Below are 17,269 nucleotides of genomic sequence, written 5' to 3' on the forward strand. Positions count from 1 at the left end.
TTCTATGCTTTACAAACTAACTAAAGAACTAAATACAAAATAGCATTGAAAACATTTAGCTAAAAGCATACTTTAAAATTTCAATTATAGGAAGGTCCAAATTCAATGATATCTATTCATATAATACCAACTTTCATCCAAGAGGCTCAAAGGAAAAAAAAATCCTCATCATTTTAGGGTGTGACTCCATGTTTAACAAAATCCAAGGAAGCTCAGAACTAAGACACATGGACAAAATATATAATGCATTAAGTCCATGTGAGTTTTGTGCAACATGATTTCCTATAAAAAGCATATAACAGATTTTTAAAGTGGGGCTGGAGAGATGGCTCAGTGGTTAAGAGCACTTGCACTCTTCCAAAGGACCCAAGTTTGATTTGTGGCACCCACTACAGACAGCTCACAATCTCCAGCTCCAAGAGATCTCCTGTCTTCTGGCCTCTGTGGGAAACCAAACATAAATAAAATATATTTTTAAGAAAGTGCCAAGGTGGAAAATGTTCTAATCTTACTCGCATAGTGATAGTCATTTTGAGTCAGTTTTATGAAAACACAGATTTTCAACCCTCTCCTAGATCCACTGAATACCAAACCTGGAGGAGAGAATAGTAATTTATATTTTAAGCAACTCCAAGGTGATTTTGGTATACACCGGCATTTTGAAGCTACAGTGTTTAAGCTTTGACTATCTGTACCTAGATATTCCTCAAATAAGCATTCATAACCGTTGCCAAACCCTCTAATAGTACTTGAACTGGGAAGCACTTGAATTCAGTATCTTCATTATTTTATTCTTAGTTCACAGTATAAAATGGACACTTAATATATTGATCACCTAAATTTGTAGCTGATAAGATTCCTTCTCCTACTCTGTTCAATAGTTCTGGAATTGAAGAAATTACTTACTCTGACTAGGAAATCATAAACAAAATGAAAACAAAACTGAAGCAAGCACTGGTGTCAGATACTTTATGCAATGACAGACTTTGCTCTTGCTCTCAACAGTTCAAACCCTACTTGAGTAGACAGAGCAAACGTAGGCAAAGGCTGTGTAGTGAGCAGCACCGCTAAGGAACTGATTCCCGTAACTGCAGCCACCGAGATCTCAAGGTAAAGCAACATAAACGTTCAGAGATTGGAAGAATGAAGGCTGCTCAATTAGGGTTGGGCCCTCAGGGTCGTGAGGCCTGAACTCTGTCTTCATGTCTCAGAGCTGGGTTTGGTCTGGCTAGATGAAGATTTTGTTGGGCGCACTGGTTGCTTTCTGAAGCTAGTAACAGCGTTGGGTGCCGAGTGTCTACTTGCCTAAAGGAAGTACCCAGCTGTGCCTCTCAACTTGCAAGAGGGATTTCTGTTTCTACACTTTTATAAGCATTCAGTGTTTTTCTTGTCTTGCTCACCCAAAGTTTTTTTGGTTTTTTGAGACGCGTATCCTTGCTGTGTTGCTCAGATTGGTCCTGGGCTCACAGGCTCAAGTCATCTTCCTGTTTCAGCCTCCCAAGTAAGTACCTGGGGCTTCCAGTGTGTGCCACCAAACCTGGTCCAAAGGTGTTTCTCTCACCTCTCTTCCTCTCTCTCTCTTCTCTCCTTTCTCTCCCTACCCCTTGATCTCTGTTTGTATTTGAGGCAATATCAGCCTTAAATTAGTGATCTTCCTACCTCCACATCCCAAGTTCTGGGATTATAAGCATGAGGCTTCATAAATACTGTGGTTTTGATTGTCAACTTGACTACAACTGGAATTAACTAAAACCATCTAGATATACCTGTAAGGGGTTTTTCTTGGTTGGATCATTTAAGGTTGGAAGGCCCATCTTAAGTCTGTCTCACACCTTCTGGTGGCAGCCTCTACAAAGGACACTGCAGGTGGTAGCTTGCTCCTGCCTGATTGCCCTCAGTATTACTGGCAAGTTCAGTCTTTCACTGGCATTCCAGCCAACGTTTTTGGGGTTCCCGCATATTCTGATGAACACTAAGACATGCAGCTTTACAAACCTAACAACTACTGCATTCTTGGACTTTCCCTACAAAGACAGCCATTGTGGAATCATAAGACCACAGCCTGAGAGTCCCTTTAATAAATCGTGTTTGTGCATGTGAGTGCATGAGCGTGTATGTATGTGTCTGTGTACACATATGTATATACATATATATTCATTCTATCAGTTATGTTTTTCTAGAAAATCCCTGACTAATACATGCAGCAAGCCCAAAGACTTTGATGCACAATAACTTACAATTTGTGGAGAGAAAAAAAATCAAATAATTAGTGATAGCAAGGTTAAACAGTAAAAGCCAAATTCAGCCCAACCAACTGTCTAGGGAACCAACATTCTCTGCAGCTAAATACTCAGATATGAAACACTGGTGTCAGCTGCAAATGCATTAAGTTTTAAGGTTTCTTTACAGATCAGGTAGGTTCTTGAATAACGTCATAACTAATACCTGATAATAAACGGCATTTATTGAGCATTTCCCAGCTCTTCATGCTGCCTTACTGTAGACAGTCCTGAGTGGGCAACTCCATCAGGGCAGGCACTAGTTACAGCCCTCTTCACCTACAGATGAGACCCACAGAGAGACCGAAGGACTTCAGGTTGGTAACCATTGTGGAACATGGGTCCTCTCAGTTGCCATTAGCATCTTAATCAGAGCAGCTGAAATTAACCACAACAGATTGGGCCTGTTGGGGCTGGAGAGAATGCTCTTGAATACTATTCTTGAAATGGACCTGAGTTTAGTTCACACACTTACACAGACACAAATACAGAGAGAGAGAGAGAGAGAGAGAGAGAGAGAGAGAGAGAGAGAGAGAGAGAGAGAGAGAGAGAGAGAGAGAGAGGGAGGGAGGGAGGGAGGGAGGGAGGGAGGGAGGGAGGGAGGGAGGGAGGGAGGGAGGGGATTGGGGCTACTGACACTGTCTCATAAGAAACCGTGGAGAAGCTATTAAACCCTCACTTCAAGTTCCTAGCCATTCCCTCCCCCTGCACCTCCCTGCCAGTTGCATGTAATTCTGCTCCAGATGCACAGGATCTAGGGAGGTGCAGGAGTATTTAGACTGTGGAAGCTGGACTGGAGGGAGGCATCTATGCAGCTGTGGGGAAGTCTAAATCCTGCTGGGGTAACTTTTTGGTGTTATAACCCTTTGGGGGACTCACATGCCGCTGCAAGTCAGCCCCAGAAGCTCACTAGATCTCCAAGCAAGGCTTGAATGGAATCATTACTCCAGTCTATGACTGGTGTCCTATCTGAGTTGAATAGACCAAATATACTAAGTGCGCCCAGAGACAGTTCATGTAACACTAGGGTTTGAGGAAATGTTTAATTTAAAAACTGCTCTTAAAATACCTAAGCAAAAGGCATAATGAGATTTTATGGGAGGACACTGGCCATTCTTCCTTGCCCGCACTCCTGCAGAGCCAGCAGTGCCGTGCGTCAGGCTGCCCTCTTTCACATGTTTTACTATCTTTAACACTAGCTATATACATATATTTTGTTCCACAGCATGCTATTTTTTCAACAAAAAAGCTACTTTTCATGAAAAGCTTATACTCACTAGAATAAAATAAAAATATGTTCATTTATTTATCACTATAATTCTGTATTAAAATTCAATAAGGTATGTTTAATAATTTTTAAATGGGTTTTGTCCTTTATAGAACCATTAAAGTTCTATTATATCATTTATGCTTTTCAAACTATTTTACTATATTTTCTAAGCAATACTGTATACTATCAATATCCTCTGGAATGGGGAAAACATCATAATGCTCCTGGTTAAAGGAAAGGTGGTAGGGCGTCGGGAAAAACTCTCCGAAAGCACACACCGTAATCAAAAACAACGTTCTAAGCAGTGAAGCCCTTTCAATAGGATAGTCCATAATGCAACAGTCAATCTCAACTAGAGACGTTTTTGCTGACCTTTTCTTCCAAATAAATAGAGCTCTGAGTCAAGCTCAATCACACACTAATGTGGGTTAAGAGAAAGGATCTTACCTGTTCAAATTTCAAATCATCAAATCAAATTTGTTTTTTTTTTCTTCAAGGAATTTAATCACAGATATAATATAGATGAAATGTTTTAAATAAAATAAACAATAACAAAAACCAGTTAGACATTCTCTGACTCACTTGATCACTGTCTGGATGTACTGTTGTGTGACACATTAGAGGGTATGTATGTGTCTAACATATTGAGTTTGCACCCTGATGCAAGGGGTAAGTTATAAAGGGAGGATTAAACCTTAAGATTCAGAGCAGTAAAAGAAATGGTCATCAACTGACTGAGTCCTGGCGGGCACTCACAGCCTCACAGGATGGACTCTCATCTTTTGGTTCTCTGTCTTCACTGTGAACTCTGGACCATGCTACCTACATACAAGGCTTGACTAGTAGTGGAGTTATGTCAGGTTATGACAGGAAGCAGGAGCAGTGTGCGTGCTTCAGGCCCTTTCTCCTCATGGAACAATGCTTCCTCCTCCCATTCTAGCCAGGATGGACTTGGTGACAGAATCAGGCAATGTTTTTACTGTGCTGGGAAGAATTTCAAGGTCCAGTTCTCAACAAAATATCTTTAGAATATTTGTAGGCATTTATCTAATGTTATATGGGTAAGACCCAAGGGACAACTAAATATTTACAAGTAGTAAAAACTGTACAGAGCTGAGTGTGTCAACTTCAGGCAAAAACAGGACGACCATAGCTTAAGACCAGCCTGGACTACATAGAGTCCCTGTCTCAAAACAACAAAAAAGTACAAGTTACATCATCTTCTGCTCCACATACCTCCCGCAAACCCCACAGTAAACACTCACTGCAAGCTTCCCTCGACTGTGCTGTGCAGGTTAAGCACATGCTTAAGGACAGACACTGTTAGTAAAGCTATGAGCAGTGCTTAGGAGGACGCTGGAGGCACCATTGCCGACACTTCCGCAACAGAGCATGCATGGGCTGCAGCGGAGCCTGTACCTTCAGTTCCTTAAGGCCCTGCATGTATCTCCCTTCTACATCATGTATCTGGTCCTTCAGGTCATAGATGTCCTGCAGGACACAGGAAGGAACCATCGCACAAAGATATCTCAAAATCAAAGAATCACATGAAGACACAACTTAGTTCATCTAAAACTAGAGAAATTAAGTATAAAAATACAAACATCCACCACTCTCAAACCACCACAGGAGACAAATTCTTGTGATTAACAGCAGAACTGGAGAAATTGACTAGGATCAGTACTTTCTTGGCACTGAATTTTTTTAAAGAAGGCATTAGAAAACAGAAGCCAGGATATAAATACATATTTTTAAGATGTATATCAATTCTAACATTTTTAAATTTTATAAATCATAAATATTTTAGTATAATACCTCATTTGCGACTAAATAAATTACATAGCAAATTAATTTGAAGCAAATTTTATTCTTCATGCATAAGTTTCAAAAAACATAATACAGTATATGTAAGAACTCAAGTCACATAAATTACACAGGCACTAAGCACATGAATTGGGAAAAGAGAGGGAATTATACACAATGAGACCAATTTCCAATGAGAGATTCCATTCTGAGGACACGTCTAAGCGGTGACAAGAGCATCTGCTCCAAAGGTTTCCATAATAGTTTTTAAATAGGCCAAATTTTAAATGGAAAATATGTCTTGCATCCAACCACATCATGTAACATCGAGGTGGGCTCAGTACAGCAATGGCATTGAAGAGATGGTCAGAGAGCACCCTGCTCTGTGCTTCCCCGTCTATCTCATTCCCTCTTGGACAGATGTGCTAGTCTTGTACTCATTGATTCATTCAACAACCACTTTGCTAGGGGTCTGGCCCATTAGGAGTCAGGCACTGGGACTTAAAACCACCTCTTCCTCAAAAGCTATATTTAAAGGGAAAAAACTACACAAATGCCAAGAACTATGCAGGAGCTGCCTAAGTCCAAGGCTCGAATAGCTTGTCTCAGTCAGTGTCCTTCTGTCCCATGGGAATGAAGCCTCTAAAAGCAAGCCTCTTCCTTATGCAAACTCTCCTCCCTGCTACTGTTCCATATCTCCTCATTTTCGGTTGTCTTGCAATTTCACAAGCCAGGCACCTGCCCCAGTCAACAATCAACTGCTCTACTGGCAGTGGAAAGGCATGGCCAGGCACACCCTCCAGGTAGCCCGAGCACTCTCCTCCTGCCTCCGCCACTGCTGCCAGCTGTTGCCTCCTCTCCCTCCACTCTCAGCCTCCCTTTCTACCAGCTCAAGCCAACCCATGGAAATAGAAGCAACCTCACTTTCACAAAAAGAAAAGGGAAGGACAAAAGGCAGTTATCTGATACACCATCTCTAGACTTACTGCCCACCCCAATCTTAGCATTACAAATTAAGTTCAGGACCAATTTCTTATATCTTCTCCCCTGAAAGTCATCATCTGCCCACTCCACCCTCACTGCTCAAGCCCTGGGTAATACTCTCCTTCCCGACTCTGGCTAGAGTTAGAGTTACTTTTAAGGATGCAAATCAGGAGCTGAAGAAATGGCTCAGCAGTTAAGAGCACTGACTGCTCTTCCAGAGGTCCTGAGTTCAATTCCCAGCAACCACATGGTAGCTCACAACCATCTATGACCTCTTCTGGTGTGTCACACTGTAAATAACTAGATTAATTAATTAATTAATCAATTAATTAAAAAAAGAATGAAAATCAAATCATACTGCTCTCCTATTCAATAGAGCAGTCATCATCTGCCCACTCCACCCTCACTGCTCAAGCCCTGGGTAATACTCTCCTTCCCGACTCTGGCTAGAGTTAGAGTTACTTTTAAGGATGCAAATCAGGAGCTGAAGAAATGGCTCAGCAGTTAAGAGCACTGACTGCTCTTCCAGAGGTCCTGAGTTCAATTCCCAGCAACCACATGGTAGCTCACAACCATCTATGACCTCTTCTGGTGTGTCACACTGTAAATAACTAGATTAATTAATTAATTAATCAATTAATTAAAAAAAGAATGAAAATCAAATCATACTGCTCTCCTATTCAATAGAGCAGTTGTGATTTGTACCCTGACCTCCATACTGCCTCAACCCTCCCTCACCCCCACTCTCCTGCTTTCTTTCACCAGCAATTCCTTCTTCCTTATCCTCTGGCAAGTGTTTGTTATGCCAGTGACCTTAAAGTTCCCTGAACTCATTCCAGAGACTCTTCTCCACCTTCTATGCTTTACTCATTTTTATTCTTCCTTCAAGCCTTAGCTCAGAGCTTGCTTCTCTGAAAAGCCTTCGCTCTCTGTTCCTAGTCTTATGCAGTGCCCTTCTGACTACTTTATCCTGCTCTTGGTACCACTGCATTCTATGAGCTGGTTCAACCGATGCTAATCGGTTTGTCTTTTCAAAGGACAGTGATCTCCTGAAGGCCAGATTATGACTGGCTGTCCACATGTGCACTGCCAAGTGTTCAAAAACTGTGTCTGAGCGAGTGAGTGAGTGAGCGAGCAAAGGAATATAACTGTTCTCATTAGTCCATTCTTCAGATAACAGCTTCAGCAAACACAACATTCAAAAATAATTGGTACATTCTCATCTTCAAAATAAAAGGGTTAATAAATATGGAGAATCAACTGAAGGATCAAACTTCCCACTAGCTCAAGTATTTCTGTTATCCAAATATTATATTTTGATTACTATGAAACACTGAGAACCTGTATTCAAGTATCCTATATGATAATGGCTCAAAAGCTAATAATTCCTTCTCGTGGTCTGTTGTTCTTTGTAAATATTTTCCACTCACAACATGGCAAGGTCATTCTTAACCAATTACTTTCATATACATCACATAACTGTTTGGCACTAGCAGAACCCATTACAATGCCATCAAATCTTCAGAAGAGAGAACTGAAGAAAGAATAATCTAATATGCTCCTCTCAGCTCTGAAATACCCAGGTAAGATGTCTGAGCTCTGATGACCATGTCATTACCAAAACCCTACTTTGTTCCTCACAAGTCACATGAAGTATTAAAAGCTCTGTGGACTACCAAAAAAACCAAAGCTGCTTTCCAAAGTCAGACAAACTGTGGCTTACCCGCAGCTCACTTAACGAGGTGTCTGGGTCTATTAAGCTGCTGGTGTCCCCGCTACCCCGTCTGGACGAGTTTCCGCTTAGAGGTGTTGTTGCTGAGGCAGAATTTCGAGATGAAGGCTGAAAAAGTAAAAAAACAAAAAACAAAACACTTGTGAGCTGTGTCTTCACACATTCACTGTGAAGAAGCAGCAAGGGGCAGAGGAGTGGGGGCAGCTGAGAGCCTTGGATGAACTCTAATAATACAGTCAACAGGGACCATTGCAACCCATGATGGTCTCAAACATGGTGAGCTGCCACGCTAACAGTTGTTTCAGAACTAATGTCTATTAGTACTTCCCTACCTTGGTTCCTAACATTGTTTAAGCATCTCACTTTTGCTAATAAAGATGAACTACTATCTTTGGCTAAGAGCAAGAACATCATACACTGCTATCAGTTTAGACTGCTCCTCCCAAAGTCACTCTGTTGACTAATAAACAGCAGAAAACTACAAGATTTGTCAGGAGACATGTGAAAGCACTTGAAATGTAGTTGGTTCCAATGAGATGGAAGTATAAAACATACACCAGGCTTTGAAGGCTTTCTGCAGATAAAACAATGGACGAAGTGGACCACAGCCGTCTTGGTAGAGTGCCACTGGCTGCTGCAATACTCTAAGCCAGCAATGGACTGAGGTAGGGGCCAGGTCAGCCCAGGTTACAGCCAGAGACCCTGACTCAAACATCACAGAACAAAACATTTTTGTTGATTAAAATGTGTTGGTTATTTGGGTTGAATATTATTTAAATTGATTTTGTTTTTTTTCTAGAGGCTGAAAAAATTAAAATCACATAGGCTTATAGTTCTGCTTTGCATTATAACATTTAATACAGCACAACATTTTCCTGACTTCCTAAAAATATGTTTAGAAGCTGGAGGGTGGTGGCATATGACTTTAATCCCAGCACTGGCAGAGAGAGGCAGAGGCAGAGAGGCAGAGAGGCAGAGAGGCAGAGAGGCAGAGAGGCAGAGAGGCAGAGAGGCAGAGAGGCAGAGAGGCAGAGAGGCAGAGGCAGGCTGATCTCTGCGAATTTGAGGCCAGCCTGATCTATAGACCAAGTTCCTAACACAGAGAAACCCTGCCTCAAAAAACAAAAACAAAAACAAACAAACAAAAAAAACAACAACCAAAAAAAGTGTTTAGAAAAAAGATCCTTTGCTGAAGAGGCACTCTTCCACAAGGAACCTATCCTAGCTTCCTTGTAGAAGTGATTTAGCTATAAGAAGAAAAATCAAAGGTATGAGTTTGTTGGTCCATTCTTAGACACTTGGTTTTCGTGTTTAATGGCTTCTCAATGTCAGTTTTCAGAGACTGCAAATCAAAGCAGTAGCCAAGAGCTTTAGGATGACGTCCACTGAAATAAACGCACTCTTATCCCCTCATAGGACTTTCACATGATCTAAGGCTGCAGGAATTCGAGGGTCAGAGACAGGAAATAGATGGTGGGAAGAACCACTGTCAGCCAACTGTGCTGGAAAGAGTGAGGGAGTCCCAGGAAGCAGGGGGCCGACCGCGAGAGCTCCATCCATCAAGACTTTTATACTCACTCTTGTGTAATTTTCAGCATACTGTTTGTCAGATTTTTCATCCAACTAGAAAAAAAATAGAGATAAAAGTCAAGAAGACACTCGGCATTGTTGACTTGTTCTGGGGATAGGAGCAATCTCAATGGCACGTTCTAAGTTCAATGATGTGTGGAACCAAAGTAAACACATTAAAACTAGAATAAAAGTTATGACAAAGTGTCAAGAAATTTTAGTTCACACCCTAAAGACAACAGGCAGAAATCAAGCAGCACAGATTCAGAATTTTAGATTGTTTAGACAGATTTTTCTTTTCATTATATAATGCATTTAAAATACATTAAAGAAAACTACATACAAACCTCAGTGTGAACACTGCAAACATCAATACAAAATGTAAACATTATTAAGATACAGAATAATGCATAAAACTATTTAATGACAAAAGGGGTTATATAAACTTTTCCTTTTTACACAAACTCAAAGAATACAAAAGGGTATAAAAATTGGCCTTTCTTCCCACCAAGTCCTGCTCTACAATGGACAATCAACCCAAGTTTATCAAAACCTTAGCAACAACGTGACAGACACGTTCTCTAGCTCCTCTTCCCTCTACTTCACTTTTCTTCATAGAATGTCTTATTACCACACCACTACACTGATCCGTTTGTTTGCTGTGTGATCTCTGTCATGCAAGTCTTATGTCTACATAAGACCGTCTGTACTTAAAGAACTCAGACCAGCACCTAGTGTGTAAGGGCTCAGAAACACCACACTCATCAGTCCTCAAGACTCCTCTTGTTTTAGTAGAGTCACAGTGGCAGGTCATTTCAACATGTGACATGCCGGTCACACTAACCTGTCTTCTGCTGCTAAGTCTCACTTTCTCTGGCTTCCCTGACCTGCTGTAATAAGGAAAGTTCCTTTCAGGCCTATTCCAAACTTCCACCTTTAGCTAAGGGAACAAATTCAGAGGATCTGAATGTGTCTCATGAACTACAGCATGCACACTTGCTTGCATACACTATTACCACAGTGAAAAGGTAACAGCAACTTTAAATGAAAATAGAATCTCCCCAGCCCTGAACTCTGAGGTCAGCCTTAACAGCCCATCTAGAAAGGGGATTTGAAAACTTCCTTCAGGTGATTACTAAGACAGGAAACTTCATTATATTCACCTTTGCTCGGATGATTTTACTGCAACTTCTTCACATTTGAAAGGTTTTAACAGATTTTTTATTAGCCAGTTATCATGTTTAACAAAATACAAAAGCTGGAGTCTGGTATTTTATTTTTTTGAGCCATTTCTTGCTGTAATATTTTCAAAAGGAAATCATTTATTTGGATTTATTTAAAAATAACATCAAATGTTATACAATAAACAAGTGATGACAACTGGACTTTTAATACTGCTACTGTCTGCTCTACATGAGGAAATCCCCTCTTTATCTGCTCTGGTGAAAAGCATTGCCCAACGGTGAATATCATTCAAAGTCAAGAAGGGTATCTTCATAAACTGCCTTATTTTTCGAATTCATTTCTGCTAATATATTAATGAGAAAAGAAATATTCAAAATTAAAATAGTCTAGTCCATCTGAAATCCTTCTTCATATCACCTTTCTTATAAAAATGACCCCCAAACTCACCCCCTTTTACCAGACCATCACTGTGAAATAACTGTACATTTCAGAGGCTGCGTCACTAAGCAGCACAACACTGACTAGAGTGCCCACTGTATTCTGACAAGGCCCAGTGTTGCAACTCAAACTGATCATGAGTCAAGGCTGAGGGATCGCTAATCCAGCTCATGGCGGCCAGGCCACAGTCCGCATATTCGGGTGCGTATTCGGGCTGCAGGGACAGAGCGAGAGGCTCCCTCTGGGGCTCACATTGTAAAGGTTCTGGAGTCTATAAAGGTGGACTGCAATGACAAGCAACATTTACAGTGAAAACTGAAAGGGCCTGGCAAAGCCTGAAATGGTTTTTAAATGCAATAAAATTTAATTATGCTCAAGGTATAAAAGTACACTCTAAATAAAATGCTTACTGTATGGTTTGTTAAGTATATTCACTGAATCACAACTACCCAGTAACTTCTAATAAATGTCCTTCATTTGAAATACTTCGGGGGGAAAAGGTGTTTCAAATTTAGAATTTTTTTTCAATTGTGGAAATAACTTTATCTTTTGGAGATGGTACCCAAATAATCTAAACATAGAATATACCTGTGTTTCACACTTCGTACATGACAGTAAAAGCTGATTTTATATATTACTCTTAGTGTGACTGAAATCTGACTGCAGCCCAGCTTATAAAACACCATGTCAATATCCAACAACCTTCAGGTTTTTAGAGCAAAGTGATTTTTTTTTTTTTTGAGTTTTTCTACTAAGAATACTCAACCTAAAACTAAGGTTATCTAAAAGTTGTTTAAAGGAAAAAAAGGACACACATCAAGTGGAGTGGATTCCTCCCACAGGAGGGAGGGGAGCGAGGAGTTAATCATCTCCTGATGAGCCTGGCTAAGGACTGCATTCAAACCAGACGCAATGGATAATAAGTCAGCACATTTGTACTCTTTTTATTTTCCTTTATTCTAGCCTGACCCACAGAGCAAGACAAGATGCTACAACATATGACCCCTGTAGTTTTGTGGAACTGGCTGGCACATTTTCCAACATCTCCTGGGCCCAAAGTTATCATCCTGTGAGCATACAGTGTGCGCACACATTAGCTGGAAAGTTATCATCCTGTGAGCACACAGTGTGCGCACACATTAGCTGGGAAGCCATCTTTCAAAGGCAGAGCTGGGACAGTGAAAATGGACCAACATAATCCCCTGTTCATCTGCTTCAATGAGGTGAACTGAAGCATGCACCTTTTAAATTAGAGACAGTTGCTTGTTTAGAGGACACCATCAAAAGGCAAAAGTAATTGTATTTTATAGTCACTTAAAAATACAAAATGCAATGGCTCACAGGCTATAAAATAACAAGAATATTTGGAAAGACCTGTCCTAGACAATCTTTTGCTTACATTAAAGAGTTATTTAATTAATTGAGGCATGAAGAGACAAATTGTAAAGTTCTTCACTTCTACATAATTACTAAAGCAAACTGCAAGAAATGAATATACAGGGGAATCTAACCACTAATTCAGGTATCATGAACTGTGAGTCTAGCAGAAATGAAGCTATCAAGAGGACAGGTGCATAGAGTAAATTCAATTATATTTAAGAGTGACGCAGAAGCATCTGAATATGGGCTAAGCATGAGGGGATATTAACAAAGTACTTATTCCTTAGGAATGGTGTGTTAGGTATACATATTGCTGCTTATTAGGAAATGGCATGATGTAAATGGATTGGCTCAGGAATAAAAACATCCCAAACACAATAAGCATTGATATCTGGGCTCATGGGAAATGCTAAGGAGCCCTGGGGGGACTCCACAGGGGAGAAGGAAAATGGTGTTTTTAGCATATTTTAACAAACATATCCCAAAATACTTACATTTCATGTTAATATGCTCAACTAAATGTCTAAGGAGTTAATTCAATTCCTAACTTTAAAAATAATGACTACAGAAGCTGTCAGTCACATGCCTGCAACAACATGCACCCATGCAATACACTCACACTGGTCAAGTCTGAGATGCCGATGTCATCCACCTCAGAGACAACGCTTCCCCTACGATTGGAGCGACTAAAGTAATCAGCAGTAGAAACCTTTCAGTCAGAGAAAATGAAACACTTTAAAGTCAGAAAGGAAGAAAGAACACTAGCTAAAACTGGGAAATTGTGTACTTGTTTTAATATGATGTTTGATGAAGTATTATGAAATGCAAAAAGTTTTACAATTACTTATTTCAAAAATCAAAAAAGAATAGGTACCTAAGTGAACTCACAGCTCCTAAAACAAGCCTTTGCAGCATCAAGTGCAATTCTGTGATACAGAGACCATTCTCTCCCTGAGTTCTGATGGTATTCCAGGTGTAGTGGCTATTCTTGGTTATCAACTTGACTACATCTGGAATGAACTACAACCAAGAGTTGGAAGGTTCACCTATGATCCTAATCTGGAGGCTCAGAGATATAAGTTTCTGACCTGGATCTTGGCATGGAGATCTTGAAGCATAGTGGCTATAAATTCCAGAAGATTAAGACAAGGAGATCTCCAGTTCAAGATCATCTCGGATTAAAGGCACAGTGGTGCAAGCCTTTAATCTGGGCCACATCCTCTGCTGGAAACCTACAACCTTTAATCTGGGCCACAGCCTCTGCTGGAGACCTATATAAGGACATTGGAAGAAGACTCACTCACTCTTCCTTGCCTGCTTGCCTCGTGGGACTGAGTAACTGCTAGATCCTTGGACTTCATCCACAGCTGCTGCTGACCATTGTTGGGGAATTGGACTACAGTCATCAACAAATTCCCTAACTATATAGGGACTGCCCATACGTTCTGTGATTCTAGAGAAGCCAAACTAATACACCAGGCTATTATCAGACCTCTACTATAGTTTACATTATTATAACTCATTATAGCTATCAACTCTGGCAATACTCAGTTTCCACAATTCCTTTTTCACACGTCATTACATCAGGAATTGTTGGACAAAATAATGAAGACTAGCCTGGAAAGTCCCTTCTCCTGCTCTTCCAACAGCTGAGTCTCTTGTATGAGAAGTCACTGTCTCTGAAGACTCTTCCAAGGTCACTCTCACATATCCACCCCAAGGTGATCCATCACATGCACCTGCCTTCTCCTCCCACCGTGAGCTGTTGTCCATCTTGTTCCTTCTTCACTAGCTAGCTGTCTTCCATCTTGTTCCTTCTTCACTAGCTTATCTCTATGTCTTCAATAGGAGACAAGTTTAGAGATCTGACCTCCTTGATTTGACACATGGCTTCTAGCACTCAACACAGTGCCTCAGGTATAACAGGCACTCCATTAACACCTATCAACTGCCTATCCCCACTTATTGGTTATTGTTTGTTTGTTTGTTTGTTTGTTTTGAGACAGGGTTTCTCAGGGTAGCTCTGGCTGTCCTGGAACTCACTCTGTAGATAAAGCTGGCCTTGAACTCAGAGATGCAGCACTATTCTGCCTCCCCAGTGCTGGCATTAAAGGTGTGCGTCACTGCCCAGCTTCGTCAGTTATCCTTAAGCTGTTTGCCTTGTTTTAAAACTCCTCACCAAGAAGTGAATTCGGAAACCCATCCACAGGGACAAAATGGCCTTAAAGTGTGAAGTCTGCTAGAGGCCAACAAGATCAAACAATGGGGTTTTTGTTCTTTAAGATAGTATTACAACTTGATTTACGTATACTAATATTTATTAGCACCTAATACCTTAGAAGTTTGGAAGTTATAGTCCATAGTCATTCACTGAATACATATAGTAAGTCTAACAACAAAGTAGACCGCCATTAGCTCTCCACTATACAGAAACAACTAAGAGGGTGTTGCAGTCTAGTCAAGCGTCTCTGGACAGCTCCTCCCTTCCTTCCCATTCCTCTGCTTCTAAGGTGCTTTCAGCTGTTTTGACTGTCACTTCTAGTTCAGCCATAAGAGGGAGCATTACAGGCTTGCTGAGGGACCACAACTGCTTTAATTGGATGAATTTATCTCACATAAACATGTGGTGCTCCCTTTTCTATGAGAGCTGTGGGACTATAATCATCCGCATTAATTCAGTTTACACTAAGTAGACTACTTTTCTGGAAGGAATCACAGCTTCGTAGGCTTCGTTATTCTAGCTCCAAGCTGACAAACCATCTTCCACTCTATAATTTCCACATCATTTCCTTATAGACAACAAAAATGTCACTCAGGAGATTTTCCAAATTCTTTAAAGAATAACATGAAGCTACTACTACATCGTCTACTTAGGTAAATGTCTGAACTGATGTTTTGAAATCTTGCCATCAACAGATAGCAAAGGTCACAGTCTTAAGAACTGGACACGCGCTCTTTTGCTGTGGTTTGGATGCGCGTGCGTGTGTGTGTGTGTGTGTGTGTGTGTGTGTGTGTGTGTGCATGTTTTGTGTGAGTGATTTTGGGGCCCTAATTGTGAGCGGGCAGGATGGGGGAGACACAAGGCGGTTGTGGTGCTGGGCTTCGGCTGCCAACTCTGCAAAAGTGTGGTGAAGGCTAGTGCGCAGACCACCACCATGTAGAACTGATAAGGTGTTAAGGCGGCGCCATGCCTAGTTCGCTACCGCCGGGTGAGACGGTAACAGCTGAAGACGTGTACAGGTACCGTAATAGAGTCAGATCTTCCTGTCACCTTAACCAGGGGATTTTCGCATCTCAATTTTGAAAAATGAGTATTTTTATATCAAATAAAAGGTCTTGTGTAAAAAAAAAAAAAAAAAAAAAAAGAACTGGACACGCACTGGCTCAACTTACATACAAGAAGTAACAGGGGCCCCTCCCCCACCCCCGGACTCCAGCTACAGGTACATATGATAGTACAAATGTGACTCTCATTTGAGAGGCTCGCTTTGGAGAATATACAGATAAATAGGTATGTATAAGGAAACAAAAAATAAAATGAAAGTTTTTCAATAAAGGATTTGTACATAAAGCACATGAATCTATGACTCATTCTCAAGACCACTTTACAAAGCAAGCTGTCCACATACGCTGTAAGGAAATGCTCTCTGTCAAAAGCACTTTGACTTTGCAGCACACTCCCGTAACCATACACTGTTGCTATGGAAGAGCTGTGTTTGCATGCAGACCGTGCTCACCACACTCTCCCTTCGCCCACGGCTGGCTCGATCAGAAGACACAATGCTTGCGGTGTCATCATCGAAGGGCTACAGAAAGTAAAACAGATTCAGTTTCTCTCTGGCTCTCCAGACTGTAGACACGCTGCGACAGTCAGGAGGCCACGCGGCTCGCCACGAGCTCTCCAATTGGCAGGAGCCACCCGCCATCCAGCATTAGGAGATAAGCTGCTCTAGGGCATAGTGAACTATCCCTAAAAACCAAGATGCTTCCCAAAGCACAACGAATAAAGTAAAACTCATCCTTTATTTAAGTTTAGTGATGGTGAGGGTATGAGTAAATTAGACAAAAATAGCCAGGGAGGCTTGCAGATCTGTGTGGCCCCTTGAGAAGTCAATGAATACACTTAAGATTTCAGTTTGGGAAAGAAAAAAATGATGTTTTAAAATGAAATAACATATGTCAAAGAGGTTCCTTCCTACCAGCAAAGCTCTGAGGCAGTGACTCATTTCCTGGCTCTCATTCCTATGCAGCTAGCAGTGACAGTACTGTTGTCCCCTTCACAGGGCTGTGTTCTTCCCACTGCATTGGCAAAACTCATCTTTGGTTCAAGTAAGTAGCCCATCTCCATTCTGATGTCACTAAGATGCCATTCTGGCATCACTACGATAGAAATTCTGAACCCAAATTACAAATGAGAGAGAATCTAGCCAGCTCACAAGAACAAGGATCTACACTAATTTGTTCTTAAAAGTGTGCCATCAAAAATTTTTTGCAGGAAAGGCTACTACATTTGGCATATTAAAAATGTCACCAGGTCTGAAAATTGCCAAGTAGAATTTGAGTATAAAATGGGTTAAAAGGAAACATCCATCTTTTGTGAAAGATCCCTTATCCCCTAAACACACACAC

At 41.0% G+C, this 17,269-nt stretch overlaps 1 protein-coding gene across 6 annotated transcripts in view; it reads right to left on the reverse strand.

Annotated features, from left to right (window-relative positions):
- Positions 1-17,269, reverse strand: part of Lrrfip2 (LRR binding FLII interacting protein 2) — a 102,623-nt gene that overhangs the window by 27,257 nt on the left and 58,097 nt on the right. For 4 of the 6 annotated variants that reach the window (XM_052187096.1, XM_052187100.1, XM_052187094.1 and 1 more), the window contains 3 exons: positions 9,647-9,691; positions 8,060-8,176; positions 4,969-5,040 (listed from right to left, as the gene is read on the reverse strand). In XM_052187096.1, coding sequence (XP_052043056.1) covers positions 4,969-5,040; positions 8,060-8,176; positions 9,647-9,691 — 234 coding nt within the window. The remainder of the gene's footprint in view (positions 1-4,968; positions 5,041-8,059; positions 8,177-9,646; positions 9,692-17,269) is intronic. The other 2 variants (XM_052187099.1, XM_052187097.1) reach the window with 1 other exon arrangement.

Source organism: Apodemus sylvaticus, chromosome 7, assembly GCF_947179515.1.
Source record: "Apodemus sylvaticus chromosome 7, mApoSyl1.1, whole genome shotgun sequence".
NCBI classification, from domain to species: Eukaryota; Metazoa; Chordata; class Mammalia; order Rodentia; family Muridae; genus Apodemus; species Apodemus sylvaticus.